The sequence below is a fragment of the Balaenoptera borealis genome (genome assembly GCF_965194805.1).
Source record: "Balaenoptera borealis genome assembly, chromosome: 2".
NCBI classification, from domain to species: domain Eukaryota; kingdom Metazoa; phylum Chordata; class Mammalia; order Artiodactyla; family Balaenopteridae; genus Balaenoptera; species Balaenoptera borealis.
The window spans coordinates 77655912-77675547 of record NC_138867.1 but is presented as its reverse complement, the minus strand read 5'-3'; the positions used below and the strand labels follow the sequence as shown (position 1 = coordinate 77675547).

Genomic DNA, 19636 nt, shown 5'->3' with positions numbered 1-19636 from the left:
GCCATCCATTTTACATTTGGTAGTGTATATATGTCAGTGCTACTCTCTTACTTCGTCCCAGCTTCCCCTTCCCCCTCCTGTGTCCTCAAGTCCATTCTCTACGTGTGCATCTTTATTCCTGCCCTGACACTAGGTTCATCGGTACCTTTTTTTTAGATTCCATATGTGTGTGTTAGCATATGGTATTTGATTTTCTCTTTCTGACTTAGTTCACTCTGTATGACAGACTCTAGGTCTATCCACCTCATTACAAATAACTCAGTTTTGTTCCTTTTTATGGCTGAGTAATATTCCATTGTATATATGTGCCACATCTTCTTTATCCATGCATTTGTCAATGGACATTTAGGTTGCTTCCATATCCTAGCTATTGTAAGTAGTGCTGCAATGAACATTGGGGTATATGTGTATTTTTGAATTATTGTTTTCTCAGAATATATGCCCAGTAGTAGGATTGCTGGGTTGTGTGGTAGTTCTATTTTTAGTTTTTTAAGGAACCTCCATACTGTTCTCCATAGTGGCTGTATCAATTTACATTCCCACCAACAGTGCAGGAGGGGTCCCTTTTCTCCACACCCTCTCCAGCATTTATTGTTTCTAGATTTGTTGATGATGGCCATTCTGACTGGTGTGAGGTGGTATCTCATTGTTAACCTGCTTTTTTTTTTTTTAACTAATCAATAAATGGCTTTACGTGAAGATGGATATACCTAAGCTAACTAAACAAATCCCCAGTTATTGGACATTTGGATTATTTCCCAATTTTTCTTTATATTATTTATATAATCATAATTAATTTCTTAGGATAAAATTCCAGAGAAGGAATAAATGTGTTAAAAGGTAAGTAAAGTGTTAAAGCTTTTACTATTATTGTCAAGTTGTCATCTAAGAAGGTCATACAATTTATATATCCACCAGTAGAGTCCCCAAAGTACCAGCAAATGCTGTTATTCACTGTTATTTTAACTACCATTCCCTTTATTACCAAGCAGTAACTTTTTTTTTTCAAATGTCTATGGACCATTTATCAATTACATGATTTCTAGGCTAAAAGCAGCTTTCTTTTCCTATAGCTTTAAACTAGATTATTGAGAAGCTGAATTCCCAACTGAACAGGGCACAGAATATTTCCAGATTCTGCTAACTGTAATATGCTGTCTGATTTTAAAGTCTCAACGTGCATGGAGTCTGAGGTAGAGGTCATCCGATGCCTGAGACTGGCACTGACTGACGCCGTCAAGGACATTGTGCAGCAGATAATATCTGTGCTGAGCTCTTGGAGAAACTGTGAGACAAACCTAAACAAGCACAGTGTTCTTGAAAGTCTGCGTGAGAGCATTCCAAAAGAATGGAATTATATTCCAAAAGAAACCAAAAGGAAAGAATCAAGCAAAGGTACATTTGTTTTTCTTTAAGAACATATCCCTGAAGAAGCACATTTTCTAGGTTATGAGAACAAGTAAAATTCTAAAAATTATAAAATTTGTAAATTATATTAGTCTTCTTTCCACCATGTATATTTAGGATTCCTAATTTTTGTTACTGTGAGCCATATGATAAAAAAAAAAAAAAAAAACCTAGAAATGAAAATGACTCAAATGGTTGATAAATGATATCATAGGATATAGGTCTTTTGCTTTCCGAATTACCTCATGTTTTGTGATTATCTCCAGGCTCATCTGCGGTGCCTCAAAGAGCAGTGTTTCATTGTTTTCCATGGCTAATATTCCATTGTGTACATGGACCACTTCTTCTTTATCCATTCACCTGTTGATGGACATGGACTAACTACCAGTTCAAAATTTTTTGTGATATTTTGTGTTCATGTTAGTATTCACAGATTAGTCACATGAGTTTGACTAATTTCCCTTAAATCTATTGAGTAATCTAAAATTCATCCTCTCAGGAAGATTGCTCTGATATTCAGTTTAATTATTCTTTTTTTGAAGTTTTTCCTCTACAACTACCAATTATTACTTTCTTTCCTCTTGTTAATACACCTACATATGTAGCTTTTAGGTCAAAAATAGCACCCCATTTAGTAGCTGCACATATTTTTCTGACAGGGTATTTTTCCGCCAATATCTATGGTTCTGGATTCAGTGCATTGTTCCTCTTCAGGGCAATGCATCTATCAAGTGTATTTAAAGATTATCAGTTACCTGTATTATTCATTTATTTTATTAATCAAGTCCTTTCTTCTTAAATGGTTTCTTCCTACCTAGATGTTTATACTTGTCAAGAATTTCACAAGATTCCTTTGAATGTATCTTATCTGTTTGTATTCATGGATCTTCTTTAGGATTTTTAAAATAAAACTTTTCCCTTTTATTTTCATCTTTAAAGATGATTTTTTTTCACTAACTGTAAGGAAACTTTCAACAGTAAAATATTCCAGCTGAACCTGCTAAAGTCAATTGAGGAAACTAGCCTTTCTTTCATTCTTCTCCATGGAGATCCTAAATAATGTGGCTCTTATCCAGCAACCTTATATATAGACTCAAATCAATTATCCATCAGTGACCTTTCATAGTAATGCTTTAATTCTGTCCAAGCCCTATTAAACTGCCTTTGAATCTAGTAAAGCCATTTAATTGAAATTGGAAAATGTCAGATTTTCATTACTTAAGTTCTTCCTCACCTGAGTTGTTGCCACCTCTCCTTTCTAGTTTTGAGATATTTCATAGATTTTGAGCAATACAGGAAGCATGATCTATAGTTTATGTATCATGTCATATGAGTAGCACTGATTTGCTTGCGGCTTTCAAGTTGGTCTATTCATGAACAATTTTTTTTTTTTTTTTCCTACAGGCATTTTGGAACTCTTCCATAATGTTTCAAAGAGCCTCTGGTTCCAAAAAATGCTTACTTTGTAGATACCAGTTCTTGTGGTTTTCCTTACTAAATAATATTTTTTCATAAAATTATCACTAAGAGTAGAAGTAGAACACTTAGACAGCCATGAAGGAGTGCCAGATCACATAAATATATAAAAGAAAGTGGTGGAGGAAAGTGACCTTATAAAGCATTTTGTGCATTCCAGGTGGATGTGACAATAGGAGAATACCATTGTTCTTCATTCCTATCCTCTTTTAAACTGACAGTGCTCAACCTTTATTTTCACTACAGTATGTAAGATAGATAATATGTACATGCCAGACACTAAGTCACTTATTCATTCAATAGATACCTACTAAGTCAGTTACTACTACATACCAGGTACTGGGGTTGGGCCAGGGATAAACTGTAAATAAGATATCCCCTCTTGGTGCTTGAAGACTAGTATAAATGTTTACAAATGGGTGCAAACACCTCAGGGGATGTACAAGACAATTCTCTGGTGTGTGAGAAGAAAGAAAGTAAAACTACTGAAATTTCATATGGGGTGTCACTGGAACTCTCCCTTGGTCTGTGAGTGAGCCAGTCGTGTGTTGGGGACAATATTGTTGGGGAGGGCATGAACAGGGTAACCTTACTTCTTCATTAGCTTTCAGCGTTCAGTAATCAATTAAGGTTGTCCTTTGTATTTCAGAATTTAGTTTTAACAAAATTAATCCTCACAAAACACACAAGTGGCTTTAACATATTCCTGTAAATCAACTGAGGTTTAAAACTATTACCAGGGACTCCAAGGGAGAGCAAACAATGACAAAGTAAAAAAGCTCACACTTAGGAATATTTCTAACATGAGCTGTTTCTCAGCCGTATTATAAGGTAGAACATTGATAGTCTGATCAGATTTGGCCAAAAGTAAAATAAAATAAAATAAAAATGGGAAATGTGTGGGAAAACCATTTGAAACATGGCTTCCCATACATTGTTGTTAAACACGAATCCCTCCTAAATGAGTATTGTGCCTTGAGATAGTTAGAGATATCTAGCTAGAGATAGTTCGAAGTCATCTTGATTAGCCAAAGATTTCAAAACTAAGCATCCAAAACATGAAGATAAACCTCAGTAATCATTTTCAGCAATGTTTTAAGTCAATTGATATTTAATTCAGTACTTTGCACAATTCATCTAAGTAATGAAGTGTTTAGAGGCCTTTTTTTTTTTTTGAGGATTCTAACTTAATAAAAGACAAATAGTCACTACCTTAAAGAAAAAATTGTCCTTCCTGACACAGTGAAAATAACAGAACATGGAAAACACTATGGTGACAAACTAAAATGTATTTCTTTATTTTTTGTCAGCAAATACATAGAAAACACTGAAGATTTGAAGAAATAAATAGTACAATAAATTATACAGCGTAAGAGATTTACCAAAGAACTGAATGGAAGTTCAGATGTTTCTGATATAGCTCAGCTTAGGTATTTGCTCCCGAAGCAAATACACAAAGAATTCGCTCCCTAAGAGCAAATACACAGCTAGTTGTTTTGTTTCTTCGACAGCAACTAAAGGAAAGATATACCAGAAAATATATTTTCTTACCAGTAAATAACTTTTTAAATAAAAAGAATACTTTATGGGGAAACTCTGGAGTAATTGTTTTAACAATGGATTCTGGAGAGGAAATAGAGGTAACACCACAAGGAAAATGTATTCAAGGCACCATTCGCATGTGAATTGTTGACAAAGAAACTGATGGCAGAAATACGCAGAGTGTTATCAGAAGTCCTTGAGATATTTTATTTTATAAAAACCAGAAATGTTCGTTGTATAAAAACCAGTATCACCCATAAAAATGTCATAGCTGCACACTTAAGAACTTAGAATTTCTTAACATGGTTCAAATATTCCATATCAGAGTTTTGGTTATTTTTGAACACTTCTTAAAAATACGAAAATGAAATATATTTCAATTTATTTGCGAGAACAACTGATTAACGTAATGATGATGAATATTTATTATTCAAATTTCAACAACAACCTTTGCCTATTTGGTGGTTGAGATTGAAAAACGAGTGCCATGATTTCACAAGTTCCATGTGGGTCTATGTATATAGTCCATGTCACGGCTTTTTCACCTGTGACATCCATTAAAACCAAGTATTGAAACAAACTAAATTTATGACCTGACATTTGAATCAATGTATCATGAACTGTTAAAGCCCAGATTTTTAAAATAATAAAGTATATTAAATCACATTAACCTCACTCAATAATGTATTATTGACATTTTACACCACTAATAAAAAATATTTTTAAAGTTAATTTTAATACATTATTTGTCTTTACCTATTTCATTGTAAATTTCCTTTCTGCATGTTTTATAATCCCCCAAATATATTATTACAATCAGTAGTCCATGCATAGGAAAGAAGAAATGATAAATATATAAATATACTTCTCACATTGCATTCATTCAGAGACATACATTTTTTCACACTTTATCAGCTCTGAAATTGGGATGGCTCTTACAATATATTATATATATGTGAGTTAGAAGTCAACTTCTTTAAATAAAGACAGGAAAATGAGTGTGTGGCATTTTTAAAAGATCCTTCCCTGGTGTGTTGTTAACATCACCATAGACTCAGAGACCCTGTGATTAGTAGAATGGATTTGTCATCAGCCTAAAGGTTCTGATTGGAATTTGCCTTAAGCTTTAATAAAGTAGTTAGGGATTTGAGTACCTGCAATTCTCAGATTTTATAAATATCAGTAGAAGTACAGTTGTGAAGAGAATCACTAATCTTCACCTGGTATCTGCTTATATTATTGTCAAATGTTTACTCACTGTGTGCAGTTAAGCCCTCTTTAGGATAAACAGAATATAAGATATAATCTTTTAAGTCAAATACCTGACAGCAGATTAGGGAATATGAGACACAAACACATAAAAACAATAAAACATTTAAGATACTTTAAGAACACTGAGAAGAGTGGTTTCTTAATTTGCTTTATCTATATTTTAAGCCTCATCTAAACATATTTATTTGAATAAAAAGAAAACATTTACTGAGGAACTATTTTTTACCAAGTATTGAACTAGGTGCTTTCATATTTGTTATTTTATTTAATACAAAAGTCTTATGAGATCATTCAAATATATTTTGGACCCAATTTTTACAAACGTATAAAGACTGATCCAGTTCATTTTGAAAATGATTCTTAAGTTGTCATGAATTTCTGAGGAGTCACTAGACTAGACCTATGTTTTCCAAGAGCTTTGTACTTTTTTAGAGCAGAGTGACCTCTTTAAATGTCACAAATATCTTGAAAAATCTTTCACAGTGTTAAATTATTTTTGTTCAGTAAAAACAGTAAAAAATGTTTTTCTGAAGAACTTAAAGCTATCCTCTTTAGACTTCTCACTCCGTTCCAATGTTCAAATTCAATTGCATACATAGTGGATTAAAACACTTGTGCCGAGCTTTGTGGGATACTCAAGGAGTGAGGAGATTTTCTTCCATGCTCTTGAGGAGCCTTTTAGTCTAGTTGTAAAGACAACTCATGAATATGAGGATACGGGGAGGGGGAAGGGTAAGCTGGGACGAAGTGAGAGAGTAGCATGGGCTTATGTATACTACCAAATGTAAAATAGATAGCTAGTGGGAAGCAGCCGCATAGCACAGGGAGATCAGCTCGGTGCTTTGTGTCCACCTAGAGGGGTGGGATAGGGAGGGTGGGAGGGTGAGGCAAGAGGGAGGAGATATGGGGATATATGTATATGTATAGCTGATTCACTTTGTTATAAAGCAGAAACTAACATACCATTGTAAAGCAATTATACTCCAATAAAGCTGTTAAAAAAATAAAATAAAATAAAATAAAAGCATATAACATAAACAGTAATAGATGATAATACAAAACATAGTACAACATGGCACGTTATGGACCTAATTACCAACATAGTCATATGGGTAATATGTTCAAATAAATTCATAGGAGGCAAGGACTTTGAACCAAGAATTGAAGATTATGAGTGACCCATGAAGAGGGAGGGCATCCTATGTGAGAATAATGAGATATTCAGAAGGCTAAAAGCAAAGAGGATAAAATAAAGGTTCATAGAAACTGGCTGAGACTGGACTGTGGAGTGTTTTGTCAGCAACGCTCTGCAGACTGATCTCGTAACAGTGGAAAACAGCTAAAAGAACTGTAGCAGAGAAATTAGGTAATCTGGCTGTACAGCTGGGCATGGTCTGGAGCAGGGAGATGAGAGTCCTACAATAGTCCAGATACCACTTGTGAGGGAGGGCTTGAATAGGTAGTAGCCATGGTCACAGTGAGGCAAAATTGGGTGTCAGATGAGGGAGTAGGAAGATTTATCAGTGCAGTCCCCGGTGTGGTATGAAGGATCAACAGGAATGTTTACAAGATTGAAAAGGAAGGAAGGACAGAAGAAAAGAAGGAAGGAAGAGAGGATGGGAGGGAGGGTCAGGAGGGCCAAGGCAGTCTGGGAGGAAAACAATGAATTTGGTTTTAGCTATGGTTTGAGTTAATGATGACTAGGACAGAGAAGTGGAATGCCCATCGGGGAGCTGAAGTCGTAGGACTGTTACCCTGGAGAAAGGCCAAGACTGAAGATTCTAGAATCATCTAGAAGAGTGGTTCTCAACTAGGAAGATGGGGACATTTGGCAATGCTTTAGAGACATTTTTGTTTGTCGCAATGGATGAGGATGCCACTGGCATCTAGTGAGTGTAGGACAGAGATGCCACTAAAACATCCTACAATGCACAGGTCGGCTCCTTACAATAAAGAATTCTCCAGCCCCAAATGTCAATAGTGCCAAAGTTGAGAAACTCTGATCTAGAGAGGGAGGATCAGTAAATCCTTCAGAGAAATAACACCAAGTAAGGGAGAGTAGAATCTTCAGTCAACAGGCCAAGGACTTAGCAAATACATTTAAGAGGTGTTAGTAGAAGTGGAACTAGCATGGGACACAAAGAAGCAGAATAATAGAGGTAAACATGAACCAGTTTGTTGACTCATTTATTCAACAAATACTCACTGAACAACTGTTATAGATGAGGTCCTAAGTGCTTGGGCTACAGGAATGCCTTCCTGGAGCTTATATTCTAGTGGATGGAGACAGTGAAGAAATAAAGGAGATTATTATTAACTGATGCTAAGTGCTATAATAAAGGCAATAAAATGAGGTCTAATAATAAGGAGGGACTGGGGGTTGGCCTGAGAAGGGCATGAAGGGACTGCTTTACATGGGATGGTGTGGGGAGGCTCTCAGAGGAGGTGACATTTGGGCTAAGAACTAAAAGAAGAGGAGCCAGTCCCAACAGGAGCTGGAATGATTCTGTCATGGATTCCAGGGGAAGAGGAGAAAGGCTTAAGGAAGTGCCAAAGGCCACAGAGATGTCCAGCAGGAGTACCTTTGCATTTACTAATTAGGAGGACATTGGGCCCTTTAAACCTGAGGTCTTAGTAGATAAAAATATAAGTAATAATTCTGAATTTTCTAATCTTCATTTGTGGGAGGAAAAATTAAGTTTGGGATTTGGGGAATTTTTGGCAGTACTACAGAGGACCCCAGTAGAGTCCTGTCGGAATATGTCAGGAACTTGCTCTTCTCAACAATTTTCTCTGCAAAAATTAGACATCTCCACACAACACTCAAAGCAACACAGTGATGGAACACAAATGCTAATATTAATCATACCTTTTCTTTCTTGTCTTCCCCAGGCTGCACAAGGCTTGCTGCTCAGGCAGTATCTATTGTAATCAGCAAGTTACCTACGGTGATTGCATGTTTGCCTCCCCCAGTTAAATACTTCTTTTTTCTGTCTGAGAGAAAAATGTCAAAAAACTTTGTTGAATTAAAGAAAGCTGGCCTGCTTGTCTGGAACTTGATTGTAATTATATGTCGGATATTTGAGGATGGAAACACTGTGGAACTTTTAACAGGTGCCTCCCTTGACAGATGGAGTAAAGAGAAACTCGGTTTAATCTGTGTGTGTTTGGAAAGCATCATGGGAGAGCAGACAAGTAGCCCTAATCAAATGACCCAAAAGGTCATACGGAGCATTGAGCAGCAAAAACCCAACTGGATTGAATGCCAATTGTTGAAAGCAAGGAAACTGAGCACCGAATGGTAAAGCGATGTTTTTCTTTCACTGAATTTCATCAAATACATTCACAAAAACAAAGTCACCGATAAACAACCACCACAACCAAATATTGTCGGATAGGCAGCAATGGTCATTTTCCTAGCTTCATGGGAACTTTGATGAATACAGAAAAAGATAAATGTTCCATTAAAAACTGGATTGTTAATGTTCCTTGTCTTATTAGAATTTGAACCCCATTGATACACTGGAACATTATACTTGTTTAGTCACCATCTTAAGGTTTCTGATTAAAAGGGTGGTAGTTAAACCCAGGAGAATTTGGTTTCACTCCTTTTCAGTGTGCAAACAGGTATCTAGTGGATAGCCTGGAGCGTTTCGTAAATGGATTGGCCATGGAGATTAAATTAAGAAGGAATTAATGGATATAAAAGGTTCTTTATTGCTTTCTGTGTACCTGATTGTCAAAAAGGTACACATTTTTCATCTGGTAATGTAAGAATCCCAGAAGGCAACTGGGGCATATCACACTCAAGCTATAAACACACCCAGCTGTTTCTGTATGAAAATGTCAGCCTTCTCATAGGTTTGTCACCAAGAGCTGAGTGATTTGTGGTATTGCGAAGATTTTTAAGGGTCCCTGATGAATTTAAATATGTACATAGAGTCCTCCTATCTTAAAAGTAGTCTTCAGTATAGAATTGCATGATATTGATAAGGGAGTTATGGTTCATGTGGTCTACAGTTCACTAAGCCAGCCCCTCCTTTTTCTACACTCTCACCCGGTCCCCCATTCTTTGAAAGTATATTCATATTGCTAGAAGATACTATTATAACTTTCTGCCTGAAACAACTAAAAGTTGTTACTTTTAGTACATGGTAGTGATAAAGAGCACAGGCTCTGGAATCAGATGGACAAATACAAATCCCTTGTAAGTGGGCCATCTTGTGCGAGTTATAGAATCTCTCAAAACCTCATTTTTAGTGATGATACTAAGCTGGTAGAGTTGTTTTGAAAAATTAAATAACATTTGTGAAGTTCTTAACATCGAGCTTAGAACTGGGGAGCATTTGTTATTTATAAACCATTAAAATATGTTGCACTCACTGGTTAGTAGTGTGATAACAAATACTCTTTACTGGTTTATATTAATCTGTAAGACTTTATATTAATCCAAATTAATATAAGTAGTCATGTAAGTAATGTAAGAAATGTAAGTACTCATGATTTTCCTGTTCTTGTCATATGACTTCTAGAAATTTACTTGTGAGCATCCTGTGTGTAGGAATAACAGTAGCAGTCAGGAAAATGCTTAGTAACATTGACAGTGACCTTAATCTTTACATTTGCATTTGATACCAATTTACAGGCTTTAATTCAAAGACTAAAAGATTAAGGCCATGTCATTATCCATAGCAGTGGGTGTAAAAGGGAGAGAAAAAAGCAGAGTAAAAATAGTGGATCTGATTATAAAGTTAAATTTATGATACTGCTGAATTATGACCCCCTCTATCAATAAGATCAGTTTAAAGTAATGTCTGTAATATACCTGGGGCTACACACAGGAATCCATAAGAAAAATTTTTCCTTAAAAGTTAATTTTCGTCTAAGTTTCTTATAAACAGCACTAACACATCTGGTTATCTCCTTTAGTAGGAAATTGTCTAGCTAATATTTGGCTGATTAGCTATCTGTTGTAACATGCATCCAAAATAATTATTGATTTTTAAAAATGTTTATAGCCCTCAAAGATTCTGAATACATATTATGTAACTTATAATTAGCACAGTGCTATGTCTTTCTCAATTTCTCAAATAATATCAATGTACAAAAATCCAGATTTAAAGTTATTTCATTTATTTGAGAAAGAGTTAAATTTGACTTATTAACTCACTTTAGGTAATCTCTTATGGATTTGGGTGCTATAGGAATGTTTCATCTCGAGTTTGATTTCGAGTTGATTATCTGATATACACATGAACTTCCATCTCTATGCATTTCTCACAAATTGATGATCATTTAGTTCATAGATCTATACCATGAGGAAAATGTATTTTAAACCATGATGTCTGTATACAGGTGGAGGGTTGCCTTGGCTTTACCATAATTTTTTTTTCAAGTATGAGAATGTAAGCCCTTAAACTAAAATAGTTCTTCTGTTAAAATAAATGAAATCTTAATTCCTCATGAAGATTATCTTGTAACTACACAATATCATTTAGCTAGATTTCTTTCACTTGCACCCAGATTTAATTTTGATTTTATGGAAACTGTGAAAATAACTGCAGTGGAAAGGTGGCAGCTGTAAGCATTGCTTGTCTTGCATGCTGCCTGAAAACATTACTATTCATTAAAATAACCTTCACTTTGTAGTAACACTCAAGCTGTAAACAGTCAACTTAGATTCTGGAGAACACACAGGCCAAAAAGTAAAGAAACGTCTGTCTTTGCAAAGTAATTTGTCGAGTTGAAGATTATTGTTTTTCATCATGGTGACCCTGACTTGGCTGGCTGGGTGCATATACAGATTAAGATTAATGCAGTTATTCCTTGGCTAAGGTCTGCCTCTTTCAGGGCACATTCTCCCTAATGACATGATTGATAGGCAGTCCCAAATCCAGAGAGGAACTCATTAATCATAGCATTGACTGAATCCAATCATTTGCTTCACCTGCACAGTGATGGACAGGAAAGGATACAATTCAGGGGCTGACACTGAGACACTCTTTTGTCAGAGGGCCTCAACTTTTTCCATGTCAGCCTCTACAAAACCTGACAAGAAATTTTGCTTGCAGCCTGCATGCAGCTTCAAAAAGATATTTACAAACTTTTTTTTATTGCAAAAAGGTCTTTTTTGTTTGTTTAAAGATTTACTCTAGCTAATAAATATCTTTAAGAGTAGGATTTGCTTTATTTTTTAGCAAGGCTTATATGATCATAAAGTTCTTTTTTTGTTTTTTTTTAGAGAAGGATGCTTTGAAGCTACATGTGGAAGCAATATAACAGTTAATGTCCAGCAGCTGGGTATCATTTGGTTCAGTCTTCAGGTCAGCGGCATTGACTCTTAGCAGAATGAATTTTATAATCATGGCAAAATCTCAGTAATGAACTGCAGTATATAGCTGATTACACCACAGTAAATTTCATTTAGTCTGGGAAACAGTGGAAACCCCTGCGTTTTCTTAAGAATACTTAGACTGCAAAGACTAACGTGATCCTAATAGCACTTGTAAAAAGAAAATTAGTATGGAATATATATGATGTAAGTTGAATATCGTGATTAATTTTACACTGGTACAGCTTGAGAATTTTTTAAAAATTATGTCATCCATTATTACTATGTAAATAATGTTTAAAATCAATAATAAGCACATGAGTTCTTATAAAAGAAACCTTTCCTGCATATAACTTGCACATTCCTGGTGTGGTTATAATAGACCCTTTTCCGGGAAGGGTAAGCAGGGTAGTGACTTTTGCTAAGTATCTGTCACCTAGAAGAACAGGAGGGGGGCATGTATTTTTAGAAGGCAACAAGTGTCAAAAGGCCAATTTAAAATACCCAGTGGTCAGCACTCCTGCAGGAAGCACCCAGCCTATATTTAGTATAATAGGCTCCCCCTTTTGACACTTGAATTAGTCTTTAGTGTGTTCTGAGACAGGTGTAAAGAGGAATCTGCAAAAGACAGAATACCAAAGCTATTTCTGGCATCAAAGATACTCTTTATCCTCAAAGAGAAAATACAGATTATTTCTTACATGTTCTTAGAAAGAAATGTTTTGTTTTCATCCCATGATTATAGCAATTTCAACAATTGTGGTAATGGGGAAATGTTTTATAGATAGGAGTATAAATGCAATAAAGAAATGTTTTAAAAGAAACGATTCAATTTTTAAAAATGCTTTCAGGTGCTCTGTTCCAAGGCGCTGTTTATGTGAGCTGCAGCCTTTTGGGAAGGCTTACCTATTTGAGCAAAGTCTTTATAGGTGCTTTGAATCCGAGATTTACATCGACTCTCCACACTCAATCTCTTTGATTATTTTCCATCTTTACAATTCTTCACCACTGATACTTGTATGCTTTCTTTGTATTTAGTGCATTTATGACAATAGAGAAAAACACAGCCTTAGAAGAAGGAGATATTGCTCTTGAACTGACTGAGCAGAAAATAAACATGATGGTCCTGGATATCTGCCACAAACCAGGTGGCAGCGAGTACCTGAGGCAAATTTATCACATCATGCGGCTCAATGAGGTAGGGAAACGGCCTTTTTACCGAGCAATTAGGTGTGTACTGGCCTGAGGCAGCGTCTGCTGGCAGCTAAGGGTTAGTAAAGGAGGTGATAATACTTCTTAAAGTCAATACCAAACTCAATATTGCATTATTAATAGAATCTATTCAGCCCCGGCTGTTCTGCATTTGTACAGCAGAAGCTTCACCGAGACAATGTCGGTTTTATTTATACGGTTTAAACAATAACACGGTTCATAAACTCAGTTCGGAATTGTAGAGACTAGAGGTGTAGTATGGGAATTGTGTATTTGTGACCACTAAGCTGATGTTAAAATCTGGTATTTGTGAAATGAATTTTCTGAAGAGAGATATAGCTCTTCTCCTGTAGACGTCATATTCGTGTTGGTGAAGTTGAATATTCCTTACATACTAAGAAACTTCAGAAGAATATCGAACCATATTCGGGAGCAACTAGATTAACCCAAGAAAATGCATTAATGTAGGGACACTGATTAGAACCAATGTCATGCTTATTCACCTCTCTGCCGGGTTAAGCGTCTGACCTTGCATGTATCTGGCTATTTTAGCAAAAATTTAGAGAGTAGGTATCTCAGTTATTTACTTGAAACAATCCAAATTTGCTAACTTAGGTTTTTAATTTGATCATACATATCTGGATTCGAATGTGACATCTAGTGTGAATTAGAATTATGTTTATATTTGCAAACACATGAATGTATTTTTTGGCATAATAAAAATTGTATAATATGAATAATGTTAAGATATAGTGTTTTATCTCCATGAGGTAGGCCTTAAAAACCATACATTTCCAAGGAGTGAATTAACTCTACAACAGGATTTTACGACTCAGTTACATAAATGTTCTCCCCACTATTATCTATCTGAAAGTTACTTCAAGTAAATCTTGTTTTCTGGCTTGCAGAGAGGTAATCAACCAGTCAGCTTCAATGATCACCTGAGAAGGATGGAGGCCTTTGTAGCTATGAGACAAGGTCCTGTTCTTAAGGGACTGGAGCTCAGTAGCAATTGTTACAAAGTAACACAACCTGTTCATGCTTGCTAATGATCTCTCACAGCTTGTCTGAGGTTTCCATCTCTGGCAAGCAGGAAGTCGTGGCCTTGGCAAACTGAAAGACCTCCATTACAGAGTCAGGGTCTTCATGGGCATGTCACCCTGGCCACCCAGATTGGCCAAAGTAACTGTGGTGGTTACAGAGGAACAGATGTTGTAGTCAGAGTACCCTCAGAGCCTTAGTAAAGTTGAGTTACAATAATCCTGAGCACAACAATGGCTGGTATAGATTGCCCAACTGATAGAGGAGTCCTTTCTTTCAAAGTTCCATAACATGAGAAAGATCAGTAAATCACCAGTAAGCAAAATCAACAAAAATTAAGTTGGCTATTTACTGGCCATCGGCCACCTGTTGTATTCAGGAAATCCAAAGGCTGTTTTCTCGTAGAACTCGTGGAACTCTGAGGAAGCGCTTCTGAACAGGTGTGCTATGAGAGCTGATGTACATAAGACTCTTTGCGGGAGTATCACCACATTCTGATTCAAAGTTACGATTTTTCTTTCTCTGCAACTGAATATACTTACTGTTGTGGCAACATCTATCAGATGGGAAAGCAAGCTAAGTACTTGGTGGTTTATTGTGCTGCGTGAAATGCAGGGCTGCAAGGTTAGAGGCATAATGTAAGGTGAGGATAGAATCAACGAAAGTAGCGAGGCCTCTGCCTTGACTTCTCAGACAAAGCAGGCAGTAAACACAAACAACACAAGGGTGACTGAGTGACTAGAATAATACTTATGGCTGCTTTTATACTGTGAGGCATCGTTATGCTGTAGGTAAATTGCACCGTGACGTTTGTTCATTTAATGAGTGGCGTCATGTCTTTAGCACTTTCAGGTGTGCTGCTAAATAGTGTTCGAAAACGTAAGTACAGAGCATTTACACGTACAGGCCTGGGTGAGTGGAAGCATTGGTGTGCTATTGAGAGACAGGGAAGTTTTGAGAGAAGATGAGTTTTTAAATGTTTGAAATAAAGGTAAGGTGTCCGAGCATAAAAGTCCAAATGGTGGTTGAAGATGCTGTCCAGAAGCACAGATACAAGAGGCTGTGACTGTAGATTTGGTGGCTTTCAACTAGGACGGTAGTTGAGCTCATGAGGCCAGTGGATCTCTTCAGTGGAGAGCAACAGAGAAGCAATGGGTAGAGGAATAAGCTCTGATGTAACTGCACAGGGAATATGTTCAAGAAAGGATGTTCAAAGAAAAATGTATTTCTTCTAAAGAAAGAGACCACATTAGCAGTACTTCTGGTTAAAGTGATGCCACAGAAAATCTGAGGCTTTCGAGAAGGGGCAGTGACAAGTGTCAATATAGCACAGAGGTCAGAGAAATCCACAAGGGAGAAAACACCATTGTGTTCACAGCTTACAACAGAACAGAGCACTTTCTCTTTTCTGAATTGTGGAAACAAAAAAAGCCAAAACATAGCCACGTAAGGGGAAACAGTGAGAACGATTGTTATTAGCCAAAACAAAGCAGTTTTTCAAAGAAAGGGGAATAATTTATTCCTTTTTAAAATTTTACTTTCAGAAATCTTGATGGAGAAAAATTGTTTCTGTTCAAAAATCTAAATCTAATTCTTTTCTGATGGCTTGTTATCTAATAATATTTAATAAGAGTCCGTGTGTGTCTGTGTGTCTGTCAGATGCTACAGAATTAATCATTCTAAAAAAGATATGGTCCACAATGAGCAGGTTTAAGAAATGTCAAGCAGTGTTTTTTATTGCGAGATGGAGGGTTTTAGGATCTGAAATTTGCCTTCTACAGTGAATACAGCAGGCGTTCTCTCTCCATGAAGTTACAGAGGCACAGGGAAAACACAGTGACCTGAGACCGGAGGTCTGGCTTCTTACTGACGCTACCAAGCTCCCGTGTGTGACCTCAAGTGTGTCTTCTGACCTTTCAGAGCCAACCACTGAATGTAGTGTGGGCTAGTTTCCCAAACTTTCATGTGCCCACTCACCTCCTGGGAAAGCTTGTGAACAGGCAGATTCTCATTCGGTTGGGCCTGAGATTCTGCTTTTCTAACACGCTCCTAGGTGAGGCTCATTTGGCTAATCCACACACCGGACTTTGAGCAGTAAGGGTTTTCAAGATGACCTCTGAAGTCATTTTCAGCTCTAACTTTCTGAACCTAAGTCCTAACCCTAACCTTGAAGAAAACATTATATTGTGACACACTAAAAATCAGGAGGACATTTCTGTTATATTATTTATTAAATGACTTATTAAGTATTTGATAGTTTGTGGGAAACTTTTAGTCATTTAAATTTATCATTTTCCAGAAGGAGTCTTATGAAGTAGATTATGGTTATTCACCTTTTTATTTGTGGATGGAAAATGAGGTATAATGCAGTAGATGGACTTTTTTTTTTTTTTCCTCCCCAGGTTGTCACTGGCATTTGGGGGTAAAATTAAAATTACATACTTTGAGCTTCTATTGAACCTTGATATTTTTCAGTCCACAGTGTGAAACTAGAGTTTAGGAGCTTGCATTATAATTAATTCTACATAGAGGGAGACTGCTTGCAGGGAACTATCAGAGTACTTAGTACTCTGCTGAGCATGGAGTAGGTAGCAACTACACTTAATGAATGGATGAACAGTCTTGTACTGTGAATAGTCATGCACCCGAGTTAAGTTTTGGTAACCAGACATGTTAACATGTGAAGCAATGACAAGACAATGCCTATTAAAAAGATTCTGATATATCAAGCATACATTCATTATGTGAGAATTTGTTAAATGGTTTTCTAATCTATCCTATATATTAAGTGAACCTGTTTTTGATGGGTTTATTGTAATCCTGATTGGCATGTACTTGCTATGTTTCTTCTGAAAATGTATTCTGTCCTGAGGCAAATAATACTGTGTAATCTAGCAAATGTGCTGAAAGGGTAGGTTTGGATATTGACCAGTTCATTCTTAAAGAGAATACATGCTTCCTACCATCACGACTTGTAATTTTTTTCCCTTGAAGGAGTATTTAAAAGAACAGCTGTTTTCTATGAATGGTTCAGAGGAAAAGCCATTATGCATCCGACCTTTAAAGATGACCTTGAGGAGTGTGGAAGATCAGCCCTCTGCCTTTAACCCTTTCCATGTGTACAAGGTGTTTAGCGAAAACATGCTTGATCAGGTATGTGGAAATTAAATAGTAAATTTAATTAAAATTTGTGGGTTTTTTTTTTACACAAGTTAGAAAAAAAGTGCTTTATGTTTGAATATTTACTCATAAACTTTTTTGGCTAGGAAGCAAAAGGCCTTGCTCTTGTTTGCGCAAATTGACTTGGGAAAAGTTATTTTACCTTCTTTCTATTTGTCAAACGGATTCATATGTTTGGTCTGTAAACTTTGACTTTTGCCCCGGTCAGTTCACTGTGGGCAGAGAGAGCATCTGTTCGGCTGTGTCTCCGGCAGCCTCGAGAAACCCGTGTTTCTTACAATCTTCCCCTCCCTGGCTTCCCCCATCCCCCACACTCGCAAAACACCTTGCAATCTTTATGGATTTATCTAATTTATCAGGTAAACTAAAAAATAGTTTAAAATTGGTTGTAAATAGAGCTTTGAGCTCCTATTTTAAGTGGCATGAGGTAAATTTGCTGTCTTGTAACCCTAAACACATTCCTGAATTTAAAATGAATTTGTTAACAATCTTAAAGTCAGGATGTTTGGAATAAAGTCAATGTGATAAACACCGCTCATTTTTTAATGTCAGATAATGCCATTGTTTCAGCTGCATGTTTCATAGTCACATTAAAAAGATCATCTTTATGCCAAAGGACTTGAAACCTAAAGTTGCTTTTGCTTTGTTCTTTTTTTTGGTGCCTTTTCCCAGTAGCCTCCTGACAGACTATTTGAACCAACAAGGCAGAAGAGAAGGATTGCTTGACCTAGAGCTCTGACGAAAATAAGAATTAAAACAATGGCCTAATTCGGGATGCAGATAATATTTTTACCTTGCCTGTTACAACCCTAGTCTACATTCATCAATACTGTAGTAGAATAAGACCTTCAAATGCTGACAACCTGGGGCAGAATTCTCCTGCTCTATGACAGGATTGTAGTGTTCCATTAATCAGCAGGTGACAGGGCATAGTTCTGGTTGGATTTTAAACACTGGCCTGGATGCTTATTATCAAAACTATTTAGTGTTAAGGAGTATAAGCATCTATAATCCTTTAAAACCAAATATATTGTATAAGTTTGAGTTTATTGGCTGCCTTCCTGTGTTGTACATTCGATTCCTCCAACCATAAATAATCATTATAGCTGTTAAATTATCCTCACTTCATTTAAATAAATGGTATGTTGTATTCAGTTCTGAATTATGAGATTATCTTTCACAGTAATTTTTCTCCTTACTCTGTTGTGAAATTATCTATTAAATGAGAAAAAAAGAATTACTTATGTTATTTACATTTACAGGTCCTTATAATTTCCCCTTTAAAGCAGATTCTTAACCAAAAACATTAATATCATACTCTAATTAAGCTGTGTCTTGTAATTTCGAGCCATAGTACTTCCATCTTTGTTTTTTTAATCAAACTTCTGGGTGCTAAAAAAAAACCCCAAGAAACTATAAATTGATACATGAAAAAGTTGCCAATTATTTTGCTTTGCTCTACAAAGAGTCACCCTTTCAGAGTAACTTGTTGGGCAAATTTCATTAGCTCTTGGAAGAATAACGACTCAAGAAATTGATTTATATTTTTATAAATAATGACTACATCCCCAAATGGATTTATAAATTAATTGCTGTCTTATTGGAATAAAAACCTTATTCTGTGGACATGATTGATGTTATCTGTCTAAGTCCTTGTTCTGGACCCCCCTCCTTCTTAGTTAGTCTATCACAGCTGGAGCTTTAATTTACTGATCATATTAACTCTGATTAATAACTAACAATAGCGTCTTCTCATTTATCAACAGTCAGCTATCACAAAATGGAACTGGAATTGGTCAAACTTGCTGCCAAATTATCTGGGACTGGATAAGACGACCTTCAGTGTACTGCTCAAAAACAGGTAATAAGATTGGGGATTTGGGGGATGTGGCGGGGGGAAGAGGATATATATCTTTTATATATAGGTTGTATGTGAGTGTGTGTGTGTATATATATATGTATATATATATATTTGAAATTATATGAAGTATAGTTTGTGAATGCTGTTTTTCTATAGTAAGCATTTGCAGAAGGCAGGAAAACTTTTTCTGAGATGAAATTGGTTGATTTTAGCCTAAATTTTAAATATTTTTGATTTTGTGCTGTAAACACCAAAAGTTATTGATTTGAATGTCATTATAATACTATGCCTTTGTTTACAACAATTTAATGAAT

At 36.0% G+C, this 19636-nt stretch overlaps 1 protein-coding gene across 1 annotated transcript in view; it reads left to right on the top strand.

Moving 5' to 3' along the window:
• KIAA0825 overlaps positions 1-19636 on the top strand; it is a 366826-nt gene that overhangs the window by 182986 nt on the left and 164204 nt on the right. Inside the window, exons 18-22 of the mRNA XM_082375204.1 lie at positions 1171-1395; positions 8590-8998; positions 13067-13226; positions 17276-17434; positions 19228-19322. Of these exons, the coding sequence (XP_082231330.1) occupies positions 1171-1395; positions 8590-8998; positions 13067-13226; positions 17276-17434; positions 19228-19322 (1048 nt within the window). The remainder of the gene's footprint in view (positions 1-1170; positions 1396-8589; positions 8999-13066; positions 13227-17275; positions 17435-19227; positions 19323-19636) is intronic.